The sequence below is a fragment of the Eurosta solidaginis genome, chromosome 2, assembly GCF_040869045.1.
Source record: "Eurosta solidaginis isolate ZX-2024a chromosome 2, ASM4086904v1, whole genome shotgun sequence".
Lineage (NCBI taxonomy): Eukaryota > Metazoa > Arthropoda > Insecta > Diptera > Tephritidae > Eurosta > Eurosta solidaginis.
The window spans coordinates 181,482,065-181,501,648 of NC_090320.1; the positions used below are offsets into that span (position 1 = coordinate 181,482,065).

The following is a 19,584-nucleotide window of genomic DNA, read 5'->3' on the forward strand; positions in this document are numbered from 1 at the left end:
GAAAAGTGTTATTACAAAAAAAAAGGGCAGGGATATTAAAGAAATTTTCCAAATTTTACTAGAAATAGCCTATTACCTGCATCTACGCACTTTTACAAAATCTTTTATATAAAAGAAGGCGATTTAACCGATTTAGTCCATTTTTACTGAAAATATTTCCTGTTCCTATTAATAAGGAAGGGAAGGACTAGTTGTGATTCGACTTTTTTCCATTTTAATATTGTATAATATAATTTCATTGTTCAATATCAATAAAATTTTGGATTTTTAAATGATATAGTTTTTAACCGACTCATTTCTAACTCTCAAACTTTCTTTAGTCGGCAATTAAAGGTTTTTTATGAAGCTTTTATCTATATTTCGTCTTTAAATAGCACTCATATCAAATCTGTGAAAAACGCAGTTTCGAAAAATGTCTTGTGAGTTAAGGTGACAATGTGGATATCAATCAAAAGGTATTGAAGAAGGTATCAATATGGGAGGGTTATTGTTTCAAAAACCCACTTAGGTTTGGGGATATTGGCCTAAATGTTTACCATAGAATCTGTTTATACAATATAGGCGTTGGACACTTATTGTATTGGCGGGGACATAAATATAAGATGCTATTACTTTCAGTAAATCTATTTGGTGGAGCAGGGGATTTAGGATGAAACAAATAATTATAAACAAAATGGGCAGGGTTATTAACGAAATTTTCAAACTTTTACTACACTCCAAAAAAAGTATCACTATCATTTTTATACACGATGTGCAAAAATGAAACTATAAACGGTATCATTTTCGTGGTATCAATGCAACGATAAATATTATAAAAAGTATAATTAAAAGTATCAATTTTGTATCTTGAATATTGATTTGCCCATGGAAAATATTTGTTTCGCCCTTAAAATGTATCAAAATGGTGCCTGTATAAATTTCCTAGTTTCATTATGATAACATTTAATACTAGATTGATTATAAAACGCATTACATTTGTATGTAGTCTATTAACTTGACAAATACAACTATCAAACTAATATTTCGAAAATGTCAATAACATAAGATCATTGATGACGAAAAAAGATATGCAAAAATTGCACATTGATGCCTAAATGGCATCGCCTTGATGATCACTTTTTTTGAGTGTAGAAATAGCTTATAATCTGCATCTACGCAATTTTACAAAATCTTTTATATAAAAGAAGGCGATTTAATCGATCCTTAAACAATCTGGTCCTTTTAAAAATCTTTTCTATAAAAGTGGGCGCGGTCTTTAGCCGATCTGGTCCATTTTTTCTAGAAATATTGCCTCCTATAGGGAACATTTGTGTACCCAATTTTATTACGATCCGTTAATTTTTCTTCGAGTTATGGCTCCCGAAACATAGAAAATTGCTTAGTCATAAAGGGGCGGTGCCATGCCCATTTTTTAAAATTTGTAGTTTTTCCTATTTATTGTTATAAATTCACTTGGGAAATGAAATACCATTGATGTAAAGCTCTTTTTTGCAAAGATATAGCTTATTTTATTCATCCACGACCCTTTTAAAAATCTTTTATATAAAAGTGGGCGTGGTCCTTAACCGATTTCCTTAATTTTTCTTCAAATCATGGCTTATAGTAAAGGCAACCTCTCTGCCAAATTATGTTACGATAGGTTTTGCGATTTTTGATTTATGATTAATAATATTTGTAAAATTGATTTTATCCCAAGTGGCGGTGCCACGCCCGTTTTAAATTTTTTTTTTCAAATTTGTATCAAGAGTCTCAATATCAGTCCACACGTCAAACCATCTAGGTGTATTATTTACTAAATAATTAGGTTTATTGTGTTTTCCAAAATGTTATATATATAAAAAGTGGGCGTGGTTATCATCCGATTTCGCTCATTTTCAATACCAATCTATTCTGGGTCCAGATAAGCTCATGTACCAAATTTGGTGAAGATATTTCAATACTTACTGAAGTTATCGTGTTAACGGACAGCTGGACGGACGGACGGATGGACATGGCTCAATCAAATTTTTTTTCGATACTGATGATTTTGATATATGGAAGTCTATATCTATATTGATTCCTTTATACCAGTACAACCAACCTTATGCAATCAAAGTTTTATACATATGTGTACAAGTACAGCTGGGTATAACAAATAAGGAAGGCTAAGTTCGGGTGTAACCGAACATTACATACTTAGCTGAGAGCTTTGAAGACAAAATAAGGGAAAATCACCATGAAGGAAAATGAACCTAGGATAAACCTGGAATGGGTTGCATGACACGAAAGGTGATAATGAGTATTTTAAAAGTGAGTGGGCCTTAGTTCTATAGGTGGACGCCTTTTCGAGATATCGCCATAAGGGTGGACCAGGGGTGACTCTATAATGTGTTTGTACGTTATGGGTATCAAATTAAAGGTATTAATGAGGGTTTTAAAAGGGAGTGGCTCTTAGTTGTATATGTGAAGACGTTTACGAGATATCGGCCAAAATGTGGAGCAGGGTGACACAGAACATCATATGTCGGGTACCGCTAATTTATTTATATATATAATACCACGAACAGTGTTCCTGCCATGATTCCAAGGACTTTTGATTTCGCCCTGCAGAACTTTTCATTTTCTTCTACTTAATATGGTAGGTGTCACACCCATTTTACAAAATTTTTTCTAAAGTTATATTTTGCTTCAAAAAACCAATCCAATCACCATGTTTCATCCCTTTTTTCGTATTTGGTATAGAATTATGGCATTTTTTTAATTTTTCGATATCGAAAAAGTGGGCGTGGTCATAGTCGGATTGCGGCCATTTTTAATACCAAGATAAAGTACGTGAACTAATTTTAGTAAAGATATACCGGGTTTTACTCAAGTAATCGTGTCAACGAGTGAGCGGAAGGACAGACGGTCGAATGTGTATAAAAACTGGGCGTGGCTTCAACCGATTTCGCCCATTTTCGCAAAAAACAGTCATCGTCATAGAAGCTATGGTCTTAAATAAATAAATAAATGTAAGGCGCAATAACCTCCGAAGAGATCTAAGGCCGAGCTTCTCTTCCAATTTGCGTCGTGCTCCTCTTGATTTTCCCTACAAATTGGCCGGACGGGACCTACATGTTTTATGCCGACTCCGAACGGCATCTGCAAGGCAGATGAGTTTTCACTGAGAGCTTTTCATGACAGAAATACACTCGGAGCGCTAGCCAAACACTGCCGAGGGGCGACCCCGCTTAGAAAAATTTTCTTCTAATTGAAAAACCTTATTTCTAAAATTTTGATGTTGCTTTGCGCGGGGTGTGAACCCATAGACAAATTAAATGAAAAAGGGCTGAGCCACGCTCATTTTGAAACTTTCTTTTATTTTTGTATTGTGTTGAAACATATCTTTACTGGAGTTGAATGTCGACATAATTTACTTATATACTGTAAAGATATTAAATGTTTCCTTAAAATTTGACTTAGAAAAATGTTTTCTTTTAAGTGGGCGTGTTCGCCATCCGATTTTGCTAATTTAGAACATATATAGTAATGAGAGTAACGTTCCTGCCAAATTTCATCATTTTCAACGACTGCCAAATTACAGCTGGCAAAACTTTAAAATTACCTCCTTGTAAAAGTGGGCGTTGCCACACCCATTGTCCAAAATTTTACTAATTTTCTATTTTGCGTCATAAGTTCAACCCACCTACCAAGTTGCATCGCTTTATCCGTCTTTGGTAATGCACTTTTTCGGTTTTTCGAATTTTCGATATCGAAAAAGTGTGCGTGGTTATAGTCCGATTTCGTTCATTTTAAATAGCGATCTGAGATGAGTGCCCAGGAACTCACATACCAAATATCATTACGATACCTCAAAATTTACTCAAGTTATCGTGTTCGTGAATTTCTTTTTTGCCCAGATTATTTTGATATATATTTTGTTATGATATATATGTTTATGCCGTTACGGGGTACCGCTATGCGAACAAAATGAATATCTATACTCTGTGAGCTCTGCTCAGCTGAGTATAAAAACTAAATAACACGTTTATAATATAATATAATATCGAACTAAAAAGTTAAAAACAACTTTCAAAATAAGTTTAAAACAATATTGAACGAAAAATACTAGTATTATTGTAGAAAAAGCGTGGGGGCTTTGTGCCACATTTTTCGTATATAGAGCGCCCGATGCTTTTTTTCACAATAATACTAGTATTTTTCGTTCATTATTGTTTTAAACTTATCTTTAATTTTTTTTTTAATTTTCTGTTCGATACTATTTTAAACCGTGGTTTTTAGTTTTTTATACCCAGCTGTACTTGTACACAGGGTATTATAACTGTGATTGGATAACGGTTGGTTGTACAGGTATAAAGGAATCGAGATAGATATAGACTTCAATATATCAAAATCATCAGTATCGAAAAAAAAATTTGTTTGAGCCATTTCCGTCGGTCCGTCCGTCTGCCCGTTAACACGATAACTTGAGTAAATATTGAGATATCATCACCAAATTTGGTAAACTAGTTTATCTGGACCCAGAATAGATTGATATTGAAAATTAGCGAAATCGGAATATAACCACGCCCACTTTTTATATATATAACATTTTAGAAAACACAAAAAAACTGATTATTAGTAAATAATACACATAAAATGTTGAAATTTGACGTGTAGACTGATATTGAGATTCTTGATAAAAATTAAAAAAAATAATTTCAAAATGGGCGTGGCCCCGCCCACTTGTGATAAAATCAATTTTACAAGTATTATTAATCATAAATCAAGAACCGTTAAACCTGTCGTAACAAAATTCGGCAGAGAGGTTGCTTTTACTCTAAGGAATAGTTTGAAGAAAAATTTACGAAATCGGTTAAGGACTACGCCCACTTTTATATAAAAGATTTTTAAAAGGGTCGTGGACGAATAAAATAAGCTATATCTTTGCAAAAAAGAGCTTTATATCAATGGTATTTCATTTCCCAAGTGAACTTATAACAGTAAATAGGAAAAACTTGAAATTTTAAAAAATGGGCGTGACACCGCCCCTTTTATGACTAAGCAATTTTCTATGTTTCGCGAGCCATAACTCGAAGAAAAATTAACGGATCACAATAAAATCGGGTACAAAAATTTGCCTTATAGCAGGCAATATTTCTAGAAAAAATGGACAAGATCGGTTAAAGACCACGCCCACTTTTATATAAAAGATTTTTAAAAGGGTCGTAGACGAAAATAATAAGCTATATCTTAGCGAAAAAGGGCTTTGTATCAAATGAATTTTATTTTCTAAATTGAATTATAACACTAAAATTTTTGAAAATGGGTGTGGCCCCGCCCCTTTTTTGTCAATGTTTCGGGAGCCATAACCCGAAGAAAAATGTACATATCTAACAAAATTGGGTACACATATTTTTCTTATAGCAGGAAATATTACTAGTAAAAATGGATAAGATTAGTTAAGGACCACGCCCACTTTTATATAAATAACTTTAAAAGGGGTCGTAGGCAAAAATAATAAGTTAAATCTTAGCGAAAAATAGATTTGTACCAATCGTATTTTGTGCCAAATCAAATCTTGAAAAATGGGCGTGGCAGTGCTCCTTTCTTACAATGCATTTCCCAGTGTTTCTGGAGCCATAACTCGACGAAAAATTTGGTGCATATATATGCCTTTTAACAGAAAATATTTTCAGTAAAAATGGACTAAATCGGTTAAATCGCCTCCTTGTAAAAGTGGATAGATGCAGGTAATAAGCTATTTCTAGTAAAATTTGGAAAATTTCTTTAATAACGCTGCCCTTTTTTTTTGTAATAACGCTTTTTAGTACAATGGCAATTGTGTATTTATGTTTATTGTTCTGTTATATCTTTATTTTAAAATAAATAGTAGGGAAATCCCCATATCTAAAAAAAACTGCATTATTACTCGCTCAAGGTCATTGGTGTTAGCCTCTGTATCCTTTTTGCTTCTTTTAAACGAAAATTAGTTCAGAATAGAACCATATGTATATGTATTATTGCGTAGCCTTTTAACACTATTAAGTACACAAAAAAAGCAACAACAGTATTTCAAGTGTACAGCTGGGTATGTAATGTTCGGTTTCACCCGAAATTAGACTTCCTTACTTGTTTTAATGATACCTTTTTCGTGCTTCTGTTTAATCACATGTGAGCGGCGTGATTCCTGCACAGCGGCTAAAGTTCCGAGTTCTTCCTGTTTTTGCCGAGTCAAGGTGCCCGGCACATAGTTTTGGGAATTAATACTATCGGTGTAATCCTGTAATATCAAAGGAAGAATATACCTTGAATTAACTGAGTAGTTGACGTTAGGTGATTTGTAATATTGAGTCATGAAAGATTCTTAGTTTAAATAAAATTACTACATACATTTTGTAAAATAGTAGCAATAATAAGTGACCAGAAGAGTTCTCGAAAAAAATCCGATTTTCTAGGTAGCCACTATCGACTTGATCGGTGGTAGCGCCTTGCGATTTTTTTTGTTATCCTACTTAAGTCAACCGAAAGAAAAGATAATGTTATCTATCCGTCAGCCTAGTTATTTATTTTTTTGCAATAATTATCATTTAAAAAATATATTGTGATGAAATTCAACACACTACTTTCTGTGACGGCGACTAATACTCCTGTAAAAAATAGATATTATTTTAAAGTTAAATATATGTAATTCTGTGATAATTCAATACTCAACGGGGAACTTTCATCATTTATAAAGCTACAAGCTAAAATTGTATATGATCAGCTTAGTAAAGTTGACTTAAAAACTGTATTTAACGATCTTGAAAGAAGCGCATGGCAACGCCTACTAAGGCCGCTCGAATTTTTTGAAAATCTTTGCATCGACTTCAAAACCCGTTGAAGATGATGTGTTATTATTCATAACCATCTTTCCTTTTCAAAATAAAATTGTCCTAGGCAAGAATCACAAAATCGGTTGATTATCACGCCCACTTACTGTATAAAAATTAAAAATGCACATATAGAACACGCATATAAATTCGAGATCCGTAGCATCTACCGCTCTTTCCCATGTACTTGGCGATAAAAAAATGTACATACATATATTATTCATAAAAATACACTTACACAGAAATTTCAGATATTAATTAATGGATTGAGGACTATCGACTTCGCTGTTTACCGAAATGTTTTCATATCTAGCTCAAAGTTTAAACATTAAAAGGTCCATAAACCTACATGACTATCACCCGATCGAAAAATACGGCATAGAGTAAAAGCAAAATTTAAAATGAGGACACCAAAAATTCGACGAAAAATTGGAAAAATTTAAGCCGGGGTCAAATATCTGTCAGAATGAAAAGTAGGTAACCAATTTTCATAGAGTGCTCTGACTCTAGAAGGAAGTCTTCTACGTCGTCTTAAACGGAGGTAGCACCCAGCCAAGGTGATAATGTTCCACCCGCTCTTCACAATAACTGCTACTGGAGCATTCCACGATTTGGACTGTAAAAATTGTACAATTTTTTTTATTATTTTTGGACTTTAACTGAAGCAAAACTTTAACAATTGTTTTTGTTTTATCGGGCTTATGATAAAGGATTCGACCACAAGGTCATATCAATAATTTTTATCATTATGGCACAAAGCGCCCACGCTTTTTTCAATACTACTATTTTTTGTTCATTATTGTTTTAAACTTATTTCGAAAATTATCTTTAACTTTAAGTTCGATATTATTTAAAAGCGTGTTTTTAGTTTTTTTTTTAAACTATATTTATTTTTCACTTTTCAGTTTCATATACTATAAAAGCATATTTTTCAGTTTTTTTAAAACTATATTTATTTGTGTATAACTCTCCTTTGCGCGCCTAGTAGAGAGTTACAAACAAACATAAATACTAGACTGGGTCGATCTATTAACCGATATCACGCCATCGGTTTTTACGATAGGATTTGGGCTCAGGAAAAAAAGTTCCACTACGTAAGTTAATAGTGTACACTCACTGTATCCATGATAACGTATCACATTCCATAGATATTAAGTAGTCAACAGAAATAATAATGAGGCGATAAGTTAATCCTTGATAACGTATCATATTCATTGTTATGAAAGCGATAACAATAATGTATAAATAGATCTATTCTTTAAGAAATCGACAGTCGGAATACAACCGCTGTGTACAATATAAGTCAATGTACACTTTTGATACGAACAAAATATATTTTTTTATTAATACATTAAAAGTACATGTTTAACTGGGGGCTCAACCGGGATGCCTTCCAAAAAATTAAGCATCCTGAATAAAAATAAATGTGAAGTGTTAAATCCTGATACAAAGGATAGTGGAAAAAATCCTAGATAAAAGGGATATAATATAAAAGAATAAAAAACTCTATACAAATTAGTTCAACGGGTTTTGAATAAGTAAACCATAGAGAATAAATTCCAATCTGGACAAGAGAAGGAACAAGAGAAATTCTGTTTTCGATCTCCAAAGGTTTTTGAAACCAAATATGCAGCAGCAAATTGATGCACTTACTCAGCAGCTAGGGAAATTAGCCGCTGAAACCCGGCAGTCAAGGAATCCTATGGGAGTAAACATTGAACAATATGAACCAGTACAACCTGGAATAACACAAGCTTCGCAAATAAAAAAAAAATAAATAAATGTTAGGCGCGATAACCTCCGAAGAGATTTTAGGCCGAGCTTCTCTGCCAATTTGCGTTGTGCTCCTTTTTAATTTTTCCTACAAATTGGGGGCCGGGACCTACTTGTTTTATGCCTACTCCAAACGGCATCTACGAAGCAGATGAGTTTTCACTGATAGCTTTTCATTGCAGAAATACACTTGGAGAGCTTTTTAAACACTGCCGAGGGGCGATCCCGCTTAGAAAAATTTTCTTCTAATTGAAAAACCTTATTTCTAAAATTTTAATGTTGCTTTGCCCGGGGTGTGAACCCAGGGCATTCGGTGTGGTAGACGGAGCACGCTACCATGACACCACGGTGGCTTCGCAAATAAACATCCAGATATTTAAAGAAATATCGCCATTTGATGGAAATCCATACGAGTATGGACCGTGGACTGTGTTATAACCGATTTAGTGAAACCTTTGGAACCTTTTGTAAATTCCATAGAATATAATTACGTGCTTTGTTTAATACGATATACAAAAATAAAAGGAGCTGCATTATGTTTATTAAAAAACCATAACACTCCATTAATTAAATCTTAAAGCAATATTAAATCGACTCGACTACAACTACGCAGATTCCAAGAGTTACATTAGCATAATGGAAGAAATGAAAAAAATGTAGACAAGGAAAAATATCCTTATCCGAATTTCACAGCAGAATTAACCAACAAATGAATCAAACTTTAACTAAGTGTGAGATTGATTATCCAAATAGCTTAATGAAGGATTTCAGGAAAAAACTAAAGAAATTGCAAGAATATGCTTCAAAAGCAGATTACGAGACATATTCACCCAACATACCCTCTACCAGTATAAATCCACAGACCTAGAAACAGCATATGCTATTGCCGCAGACATCGAATATCAAAAACAAAGTAATGAAGAAGAAACACCAAGGTATAACCAACGTGAAGAAAGAAGAGAATACATTACATATAAACCAGCAGTCCAATACACCGGAGGAAATGTAGGAGGCGGTCCACCAGAACCCATGTATGTGGATAGATCTCATCAGAATTACAGTTATGAAAATACTAATCACAGCAACTATAACCATCCCCAAAAAAATACCTATAATCAACAACAAATTTATAGAAATAATTTTGATCGACAAAGAGCAGGAACAATGAACCAATGAACTTCCAGAGAGGAGAACCAATCAAGAGGGATCATCAACCCTCATCGAGGAACTTCAATCCCAATAAAATTCAAAGGATAAATCAAGTGACGCACAATAATGACCAGAACTCATTAGAGGTAAACTTAGATGATTAAGAATATGAATTACAGGGAACTTTTTAGAAGAATAAATGACTTGCCGTGTCTTCAAGCAACACAACACAAAATTATATAAATATAGAAATTAAAGAAGGAAAAAGATTTTTGTTAAACCGTTTGAAAGTAGAACTCTGAATGGTTCGAATCAAATAAAAAGTGCAAAAAAGATTTTATTGGTAGGATATGAGTTATTATTCTATGAAATAAAAGGATTAACGGAGTTTGATATGATTTTAGGAGAGGAGTCCTTAACAACAATGAAAGCTAGAATAGATTTCTCTGAATATAAATTAGCATATTGTCACGGATATTAGCATCACTAAGCTATACCATCACTAAGGCCATGCTAAGCGATATTTACGTCAATAATCAAATCGTGTATACACATATATAAGGCAGCTGAGAGATGTCACACACAGATGCATTTACTTATACGCCTATGTGCGCGCGAGAGACTGTAAACTACAAACATTCACATCAATAATTCAATCTTTATGTATCTACATAAACGAATAAATAATTGCGTCTACACATATGTACCATGTACGAATACGAGCAGCGGAGAGTCAATGCACAAAAATATGCATATAGCTGAGAAGTTTGAGAGCTCATGGACAATGCTAGTATATTCTGGAAAAATGCGAACGAGGAAACCAAAGGGCATAAAAGGCAACAGATGTAGAGGCGCTGTAATTCAGTTTGAGTTGAGCTATCAATCAGTTATTGATTAAGCGCGCGATCTGACGGCCAATAGTAGAGTTTGATTTGAGTTATCAATCAGAGCGGATATTAAAAAATATATTTGTGTGAAGAGATATTTACAAGCATACATAAAAAGTATGGCATTTTAATTCGTTCAAAAGATATTATCGAAAAACCGAAAACAGACCCGCGGGTACCTCCGAAACCGGGGATAGGATCCATATTATTTTTGCGCATAACACCTTTCTGCGTTGGCGGCCTTCGGCCGCGCTTATAAAAAATAGTGATAGTCTAGTTGCGGGGTTGACTGCTAATACGCGTCAAAAAATATCGAGAGAAGTGTCAAAAGACGCGTATTAATCTCGAGAACAATAATCCGAAGGCGGAAAAGAAAAATTTTATCTCTGTCCGGAGATATTTGCAGTTGAATTTGGCGATTTTCATGTGGTTGTTATTGTGCTGTACCCACAAAAAAAAATTGTGCATCACCGTGGCGGTAGCCACGGTTATACCACACACCCGGACTTGGCATGGCGTAGCCCAGGGTTATTTTTTATAAGGTGTTCTTCTTATTTCGGAGGTACCCGCGGGTCTCTTTTCGGTTGTTCGTTAATATCTTTTGAACGAGTTAAAATTTTTATTTTCCGCCTTCGGATTATCAATACTGATGTCAAGACGCGTTGTTTGACACTTCTCTCGATATTTTTTGACGCGTATTAGCAGTCGACCCCTCAACTAGACTTTTGCAAAGTATGGATTACACCCCGGTTTTAGACCGACCTTTTCTAATTTTTGGATTTTTTGGCAATAACTTATATGTATAATATATATGTATAATATTTTCAATTTCCACTTTCGGATTATTGATACTGGAGTCAAGGCGCGTCTTTTGGTAGCAACATCATTTTTGATCAATAATAAGCATTGAACCGTCTTGTAAAATGTAACCAAATTAGTTAATGCCTTTGCGTATAATTTTTTTACATACAGACGCTTGGAGTATGGAAGAGCCAGTTACGTACACGTGCACGACGTATAAAAATGAGCCAAAGGGTTACTGGTGGTGGTCCACAATGGAAATCACTTAATGAGTTCGAAGATCGCGCTTTGGCTACTTTTGGCTTATTAGCGGTTGATGGTGCCGGTTTAGGAAGTAGTGGACTGAACTCGCCACCACAAGAACTACCAGCAAGAACATCGTCCATATTCCAGAGTCCGTCACCAGCTGAGAGTGATACACAATGTCCAAGCCGTATCCTTGCGAGGAGTCCTTTGAATTCGCCAACGGTTTTGCCGCAGCAAAACCATGCATCAGACTTATTTGTAGCAATGTGGAGCCCATCATCGCCGGAGACTAATGCTGAATCAGCAAGTTTCGAACCATCGATGACTGGTGTGACACCTCTTGAGCCAGAGACTGAAGTAAGTAATTCATATATGTTAGGGTGGGGCAAAAATATGGTTTTCCTTTTCTTGGATTGGTTTATACATACATATATTTTCTCGAAATTGAACGCTCGACAAAATTTGTTGTAGAGCGTTATACTTTCTGCAATTTTTGAGTAGAAATTTGTTGAATGATCTATCAGTAGTAAGATATCGACGTGCCATACGAAAACTCACACTCAAAATTCTGTACGAAAACTAACATTTTCGACTTGTGACTGACGAAAACTAGCAATTTTATTTTTTTGTCAGACGAAAACTAACACTTTTAGGTAGTTAGTTTTCTTCAGACATAAAATGAAATTATTAGTTTTGTCAGACACAAAATTTCTTTTGTTAGTTTTCGTATGGCACGTCGATATAATGATGTTCATAGAAGTAAAGGAAAAACTGCTATGGGATTTTTGTCCCGTTAATATTGAAAACTTATATTGGATCAGTATGCATACTTCCTTTTCCGTATACCAATAAAATAACGAAAATAATTTTTTTGGCCTCCCTAATATATAAATATGTACATAGATCGGACACTTTTAAACTGAAATTTTTTCCTTCAAGAATGCTGGAGTTTTGAATGGAAGCTCAGTCCGTATGTCTCGCGCAGAACGAAGCAAACTTATCAGTACTCTAATGAGCAATATAAGCAAACGGAATAGTTTTGAAGAACGACGGGAAAGAAGAGAAGAGGAACAGCGTCAGGAGCATCGTGAAACGATTCAAGCTATCGCAACTTTAACGAGCTGCTTGACTGAACTAGTCAAAGTTTTAAAACCAAGTTAAACTTAAGAATAGAGAAGTTTTACGGACTAGTAATTTTCTTTAATTATAATTGAACCAAAGACTGAATTCCTTATAAAAATATGCTAGTTAGTATAATAATAGTCCGTAAAACTTCTCTATACACATGTTAAAGGCAGGGACTGCTAATAATATTTTATTTTACTATACAAATTGCTAGTAATAACTAGTTATTTTTCGTTTATTTTATTTTAATTGGAAAACAAATTTCAATCGGAAAATAAAAGTTATGCATATATAACAAATACCCATATTTTAGTGCCTTTACAGTATTGTTTTACCAAGGACTTTTATTTTCCAATCAAAATTTAAAAAATGAAATTATAAAAAAATAGTATGGTAAAATAATGTAAAGTAAAATTAAATGAAATGAAATAAACAAGAAAAACTGTAATATGAAATAAAATAATAAAAATTGTAATCAAATAAGATAGAATAATGAAAAATGAAATAAAATAGTAAAAATTGTAATCAAATAAGATAGAATAATGAAAAATGAAATAAAATAAGAAACATTGTAATCAAATAAGATAGTATAATGAAAAATGGTAAAAAATAATAAAAATTGTAATCAAATAAGATAGTATAATGAAAAATGAAATAAAATAATAAAAATTGTAATCAAATAAGATAGAATAATGAAAAATGAAATAAAATAATAAAAATTGTAATCAAATAAAATAGTATAATGAAAAATGAAATAAATAAGAAAAATTTGTTAAAAATAAGATAAAATAAATGAGAATTATAACAAAATAAATTTAATATTTTAAAATAAATTAAATAATATATAAAAAAACTCAAATATCATAAAATAAAATGAATTAAACGAAATAAAATAAAACATAATAAAAAGTTACTAAAGTCAAACTTTATATTCTACATTATTTCACTAAGATACATATATAACTTTATTTTTATTTTTAAATTTTTAGTTTGTCTGTGAGAGCTATTGAAATGAATTATTTCTGTTGTTACATTTATGTAATTGTTTTATTTTGTTTTTATAAATAAAATTTAATATAGAATACATACATATTTATGTACATATAAAAATCTTGTGTGTGTCTATATGATTAGGACTACGGATTGTGATAGGGGTAGATATATGAATGAAGATAGAAAAAGGTTAAGATAAAAAAGAGAAGGACGATATGAGAAGGTAAAAGCGAACGATTCAAGGTTCGATTCGAGCTCAAGGCCAGAACAATAATTTTTTTCCAATTATAATTATTGTTATTTTTTAATTTTTCTAAATTTGAAAAATTGTTTTTTTTTGGAATAGTAAGTAGAAAATTTTTCAGACAACCTGCCATAGCTGCGCGATAGATCCATTTCGAAGGGTGCTAAGCCTTCATCATCAGTACGCTTTAGGCATGCTGTGCTAACCATTTAGCTATACAGCGGTGGTTTGTTTGACTGGCAAATTTGCTACTTCTATTCCTTTTTACCAACTTTATTTATTTAGTGTTGCGCCATCTGGTGCAAATCACTGATAATGCTGGATTTTTGTTTATTGTCAATTACTTTGTTTGTCATTATTGACAAAAACAATTGGTAAAAGCGAACAAAAAGAAAAAAAAGGAGAGGTGAAGGGGCAAAATAATAAGGAGCTGAAATGATTAGGGAAGGGGTCAAATTCGATAGATACACGCAAGTAAATTTTTTAAATATAAACGTCTTTTAATGAAGGGCTATGCACGCCCATAACTTTTTGTTTGTGTGTTCTTTACAGACGTCCAAATTTCTTCTACACTGGAGTAACATTTGCAAACCATGAACCTAAAGCTCTCGGTGATTGTATCCCTACTTTCAAAAATATAGAGTCGAAAAGGACATTTTTAGCTATGAGTAATATTATGCTTTTTATTTTGGGAAATGAAATATTTACATGTGCAGTTTTTAAAGAGTTCATATGTATCTAGACCGTGTTCTCTCTCCCTCGCGGGTGTACTGAGTAGAGTCATTTGGATCTCTTTCGAATTCATGATCATCTTCAACGATATCTACGTCCTCTGCCATACCAGCTTTTGCCATGATGTTGTGCAATATGACGCAGCTCGTAATAATAGCAGCAGCTGTTTCGTTAGAATAATATAGCACTCGATGCTTAAGCAAGCACCTAAAACGCGACTTCACAACACCAAATCCTCTTTCTATACAATTTCTTCCAGATGCATGTATCTTATTAAACTTCCGTTCTTTCGTGGTACTTGGGTTTGCAACTGGTGTGAGAAGCCATGGTTCCAAAGGGTATCCTTGATCTCCAATGAGCCATGATTCCCTTTGGTTGGAAGTAGAACTGGCGTTATGCTTGCGTATCAAATACTCGCGTATGTCAGACGTTGCCCATATGCCTGAGTCATGTGTCGCTCCTGGAAAGTTGGCATTTAGAAATGTAAAACGCAAGCGATGATCGCATAGCTTAAAATAATTAAATTTAATAAATTGTAAATATTTTTACAAAAGCAGAAGATACCGCTTCAACATTAATGCTGTAGTAGCCTTTTCGGTTTAGGTATTGGCTTAGCGGACGCTCCACATTGTTTGAAGGCGGAGCAACAATGGCAATGTGGGTGCAATCAATTGCACCTATTGTACTTTTTATGCCGAATTTCCGGAAAAACCTTAAATAGTACAAAGATTTTCGTTATAGATTTATCTGAAAAATTTCATTAGCACGCATACCCTGTTTTAACAATATTCTCTTCTTCGACTGTGCGGGGAAACTCGATTTCACTGCCCTTAACTCTCACAATTAGGTTTGCCACAGATTTCAAACTTCTGGAAAAAGACGCCTGGCTCATAGGCATAGTGTAATTGTTGCCCACGCATGTTTGGTACGATCCATTAGCAAAGAAGTTCAATACCGATAGAACATGGATCGTTATTGGCAAGGAGGTTTGTTGATCATCGTGCGGTTCCAAGTCATCAATAAGGCGACGGCACAAAGAACGGGTCAAACGGAAATGTTGAACGAACACATTTTCACTTAAGGCAAATGGATTGCTGGCATCTCTCAGGGATTTTAAGTACCTCGAGCGATCTCTATTTTCCTCATTTTCCTCATCTTCACACAATAACAGCAAAAGTAATAAGTCTTCTTCCATTTTAATTCAGACACAAACACGCAATAACGTAATTTTTAGCGCAAATTTTAATTGTCAAGAGGGTTTAAGATATTGACAACTTGTCAACCAAAGAGCTTTTTATATTTGACACAGAATAGAAAATACTTGATAAATAATCAAACTTGACAAATAAGCAAGATGGTGAATTTGTCAAGTGCACAGAATAGGCCTGTAAGTATACAGTTAGACACAATTTTTTGGCTCAAGACTAAGTGCACTAATTTTATTAGTCCTGAAAGCAGATCTCTGGTGTGAACCCAGGGCATTCGGTGTGGTAGGTGGAGCACGCTACCATCACACCACGGTGGCCGCCAATAGTTAGAAATAGTTTGACAAATAAATAGTATTTTTTGTGAAATATATAGTTTTAGTGTTATATTTCAATCATTAAAGGGGAGCAGTGATGGGGAAACGTGCTAAGTCAGGAGAAAAATTTGTTTTGAGTGAGGAAATTGTGCTAAGTCATTAAATAGCTGCTGGTTAGCATACATGATTTTTATAATCAGTTGAGCAGAGCTCACCGAGTATATTAACTTTTGATTGGATAACGGTTGGTTGTACAGGTATAAAGGAATCGAGATAGACATAGACTTCCATATATCAAAATCATCAGTATCGAAAAAAATTCGATTGAGCCATGTCCGTCCGTCCGTCCGTCGGTCCGTTAAGACGATAACTTGAGTAAATTTTGAGGTATCTTGATGAAATTTGGTATGTAGGTTCCTGGGCACTCATCACAGATCGCTATTTAAAATGAACGATATCGGACAATAACCACGCCCACTTTTTCGATATCGAAAATTTCGAAAAACCGAAAAAGTGCGATAATTCATTACCAAATACGGATTAAGCGATGAAACTTGATAGGTGAGTTGAACTTATGACGCAGAATAGAAAACTAGTAAAATTTTGGACAATGGGCGTGGCACCGCCCACTTTTAAAAGAAGGTAATTTAGAAGTTTTGCAAGCTGTAATTTGGCAATCGTTGAAGATATCATGATGAAATTTGGCAGCAACGTTACTCTTACTACTATATGTCTGCTTAATAAAAATTAGCAAAATCGAAGAACGACCACGCCCACTTTTTAAAAAAAAATTTTTTTAATTCAAATTTTAAAAGAAAAGTTAATATCTTTACAGTATATAAGTAAATTATGTCAACCTACAACTCCGGTAATGATATGGTGCTACAAAATACAAAAATAAAAGAAAATTTCAAAATGGGCGTGGCTCCGCCATTTTTCATTTAATTTGTCTAGGATACTTTTAATGCCATAAGTCGAACAAAAATTTACCAACCCTTGTGAAATTTGGTAGAAGATTAGATTCTAGGACGATAACTATTTTCTGTGAAAAAGGGCGAAATCGGTTGAAGCCACGCCCAGTTTTTATACACAGTCGACCGTCTGTCCTTCCGCTCGGCCTTTAACACGATAACTTGAGCAAAAATCGATATATCTTTACTAAACTCAGTTCACGTACTTATCTGAACTCACTTTGTATTGGTGTAAAAAATGGCCGAAATCGGACTATGACCACGCCCACTTTTTCGATATCGAAAATTACGAAAAACGAAAAAAATGCCATAATTATATACCAAATACGAAAAAGAGGATGAAACATGGTAATTGTATTGATCTATTGACACGAAATATAACTTTAGAAAAAAACTTGGTAAAATGGGTGACACCTACCATATTAAGTAGAAGAAAATGAAAAAGTTTTGCAGGGCGAGATCAACAGCCCTTGGAATCTTGGAAGGAATACTGTTCGTGGTATTACATACATAAATAAATTAGCGGTACCCGACAGATGATGTTCTGGATCACCCTGGTCCACATTTTGGTCAATATCTCGAAAACGCCTTCACTTATACAACTAAGGGCCTCCCTTTTAAAACCCTCATTAATACCTTTAATTTGATACCCATATCGTACAAAGACATTCTAGAGTCACCCCTGGTCCACGTTTATGGCGATATCTCGAAAAGGCGTCCACATATAGATCTAAGGCCCACTCCTTTTTAAAATACTCATTAACACCTTTCATTTGATACCCATATCGTACAAAAAAATTCTAGAGTCACCCCTGGCCCACCTTTATGGCGATATCTCGAAAATGCATCCAGCTATAGAACTAAGGCCCACTCCCTTTTAAAATACTCGTTAACACCTTTCATTTGATACCCATATCGTACAAACAAATTCTAGAGTCACCCCTGGTCCACGTTTATGGCGATATCCCGGAAAGGCGTCCACCCATAGAACTAAGGCCCACGCCCTTTTAAAACACTTATTAACACCTTTCGTTTGATACCCATATTGTACAAATGCATTCTAGAGTGAACCCTGGTCCACTTTTATAACGATATTCCGAAAAGGCGTCCACCTATAGAACTAACGCCCACTCCCTTTTAAAATACTCATTAACAACTTTCATTTGATACCCATAGAGTACAAACAAATTCTAGTCACCCCTGGACCAACTTTATGGCGATATCTCGAAAAGGCGTCCACATATAGAACTAAGGCCAACGCCCTGTTAAAATACTCATTAACACCTTTCATTTGATACTCATATCGTACAAACAAATTCTAGAGTCACCCCTGGTCCATCTTTATGACGAAAGGGCGAAATCGGTTGAAGCCACGTCCAGTTTTTTTACACAGTCGACCGTCTGTCCATCCGCTCGGCCGTTAACACGATAACTTGAGCAAAAATCGATATATCTTTACTAAACTCAGTTCACGTACTTATCTGAACTCACTTTGTATTGGTGTAAAAAATGGCCGAAATCTGACTATGACCACGCCCACTTTTTCGATGTCGAAAATTACGAAAAACGAAAAGAATGCCATAATTATATACCAAATACGAAAAAGGGGATGAAACATGGCAATTGTATTGGTCTATTGACGCAAAATATAACTTTAGAAAAAAACTTGGTAAAATGGGTGTGACACCTACCATATTAAGTAGAGGAAAATGAAAAAGTTTTGCAGGGCGAAATCAAAAGCCCTTGGAATCTTGGAAGGAATACTGTTCGTGGTATTACACATGTATATGAATAAATTAGCGGTACCCGACAGATGATGTTCTGGATCACCCTGGTCCACATTTTGATCGATATCTCGAAACCGCCTTCACATGTACAACTCCCTTTTAAAACCCTCATTAATACATTTAATTTGATACCCATAACGTACAAACACATTCTAGAGTCACCCCTGGTCCACGTTTATGGCAATATCTTGAAAAGGCGTCCACATATAGAACTAAGGCCCACTCCTTTTTAAAATACTCATCAACACCTTTCATTTGATACCCATATCGTACAAACAAATTCCAGAGTCACCCCTGGTCCACCTTTATGGCCATATCTCGAAAAGGCGTCCACCTATAGAACTAAGGCCCACGCCCTTTTAAAATACTCATTAACACCTTTCATTTGATACCCATATCGTACAAAATAAATTCTAAAGTCACCCCTGACCCACCTTTATGGCGATATCTCGAAAAGGCGTCCACCTATAGAACTAAGGCCCACGCCCTTTTAGAATACTCATTAACACCTTTCATTTGATACC

General features: G+C 34.3%; 2 protein-coding genes across 14 annotated transcripts in view; one reads left to right on the plus strand and one right to left on the minus strand.

Moving 5' to 3' along the window:
• Positions 1-19,584, minus strand: part of LOC137240365 (uncharacterized) — a 259,874-nt gene that overhangs the window by 37,983 nt on the left and 202,307 nt on the right. For 12 of the 13 annotated variants that reach the window (XM_067766505.1, XM_067766507.1, XM_067766502.1 and 9 more), the window contains exon 3: positions 6,091-6,241. In XM_067766505.1, the coding sequence (XP_067622606.1) occupies positions 6,091-6,241 (151 nt within the window). The remainder of the gene's footprint in view (positions 1-6,090; positions 6,242-19,584) is intronic. The other variant, XM_067766512.1, reaches the window with a different exon arrangement.
• LOC137242475 (uncharacterized) lies at positions 11,617-12,884 on the plus strand. The gene is made up of 2 exons (XM_067769761.1): positions 11,617-12,043; positions 12,626-12,884. The coding sequence occupies exons 1-2, from the start codon at positions 11,663-11,665 to the stop codon at positions 12,845-12,847; spliced, it is 603 nt and encodes a 200-aa protein (XP_067625862.1). The 5' UTR covers positions 11,617-11,662; the 3' UTR covers positions 12,848-12,884.

Excerpts from the sequence above, each read along its gene's own strand:
- LOC137242475 (XM_067769761.1), top strand. The coding sequence starts at position 11,663 with ATGAGCCAAAGGGTTACTGGTGGTGGTCCACAATGGAAATCACTTAAT. Across the intron at positions 12,044-12,625 it reads CTCTTGAGCCAGAGACTGAA|AATGCTGGAGTTTTGAATGG; the intron begins GTAAGTAATTCA and ends TTTTCCTTCAAG.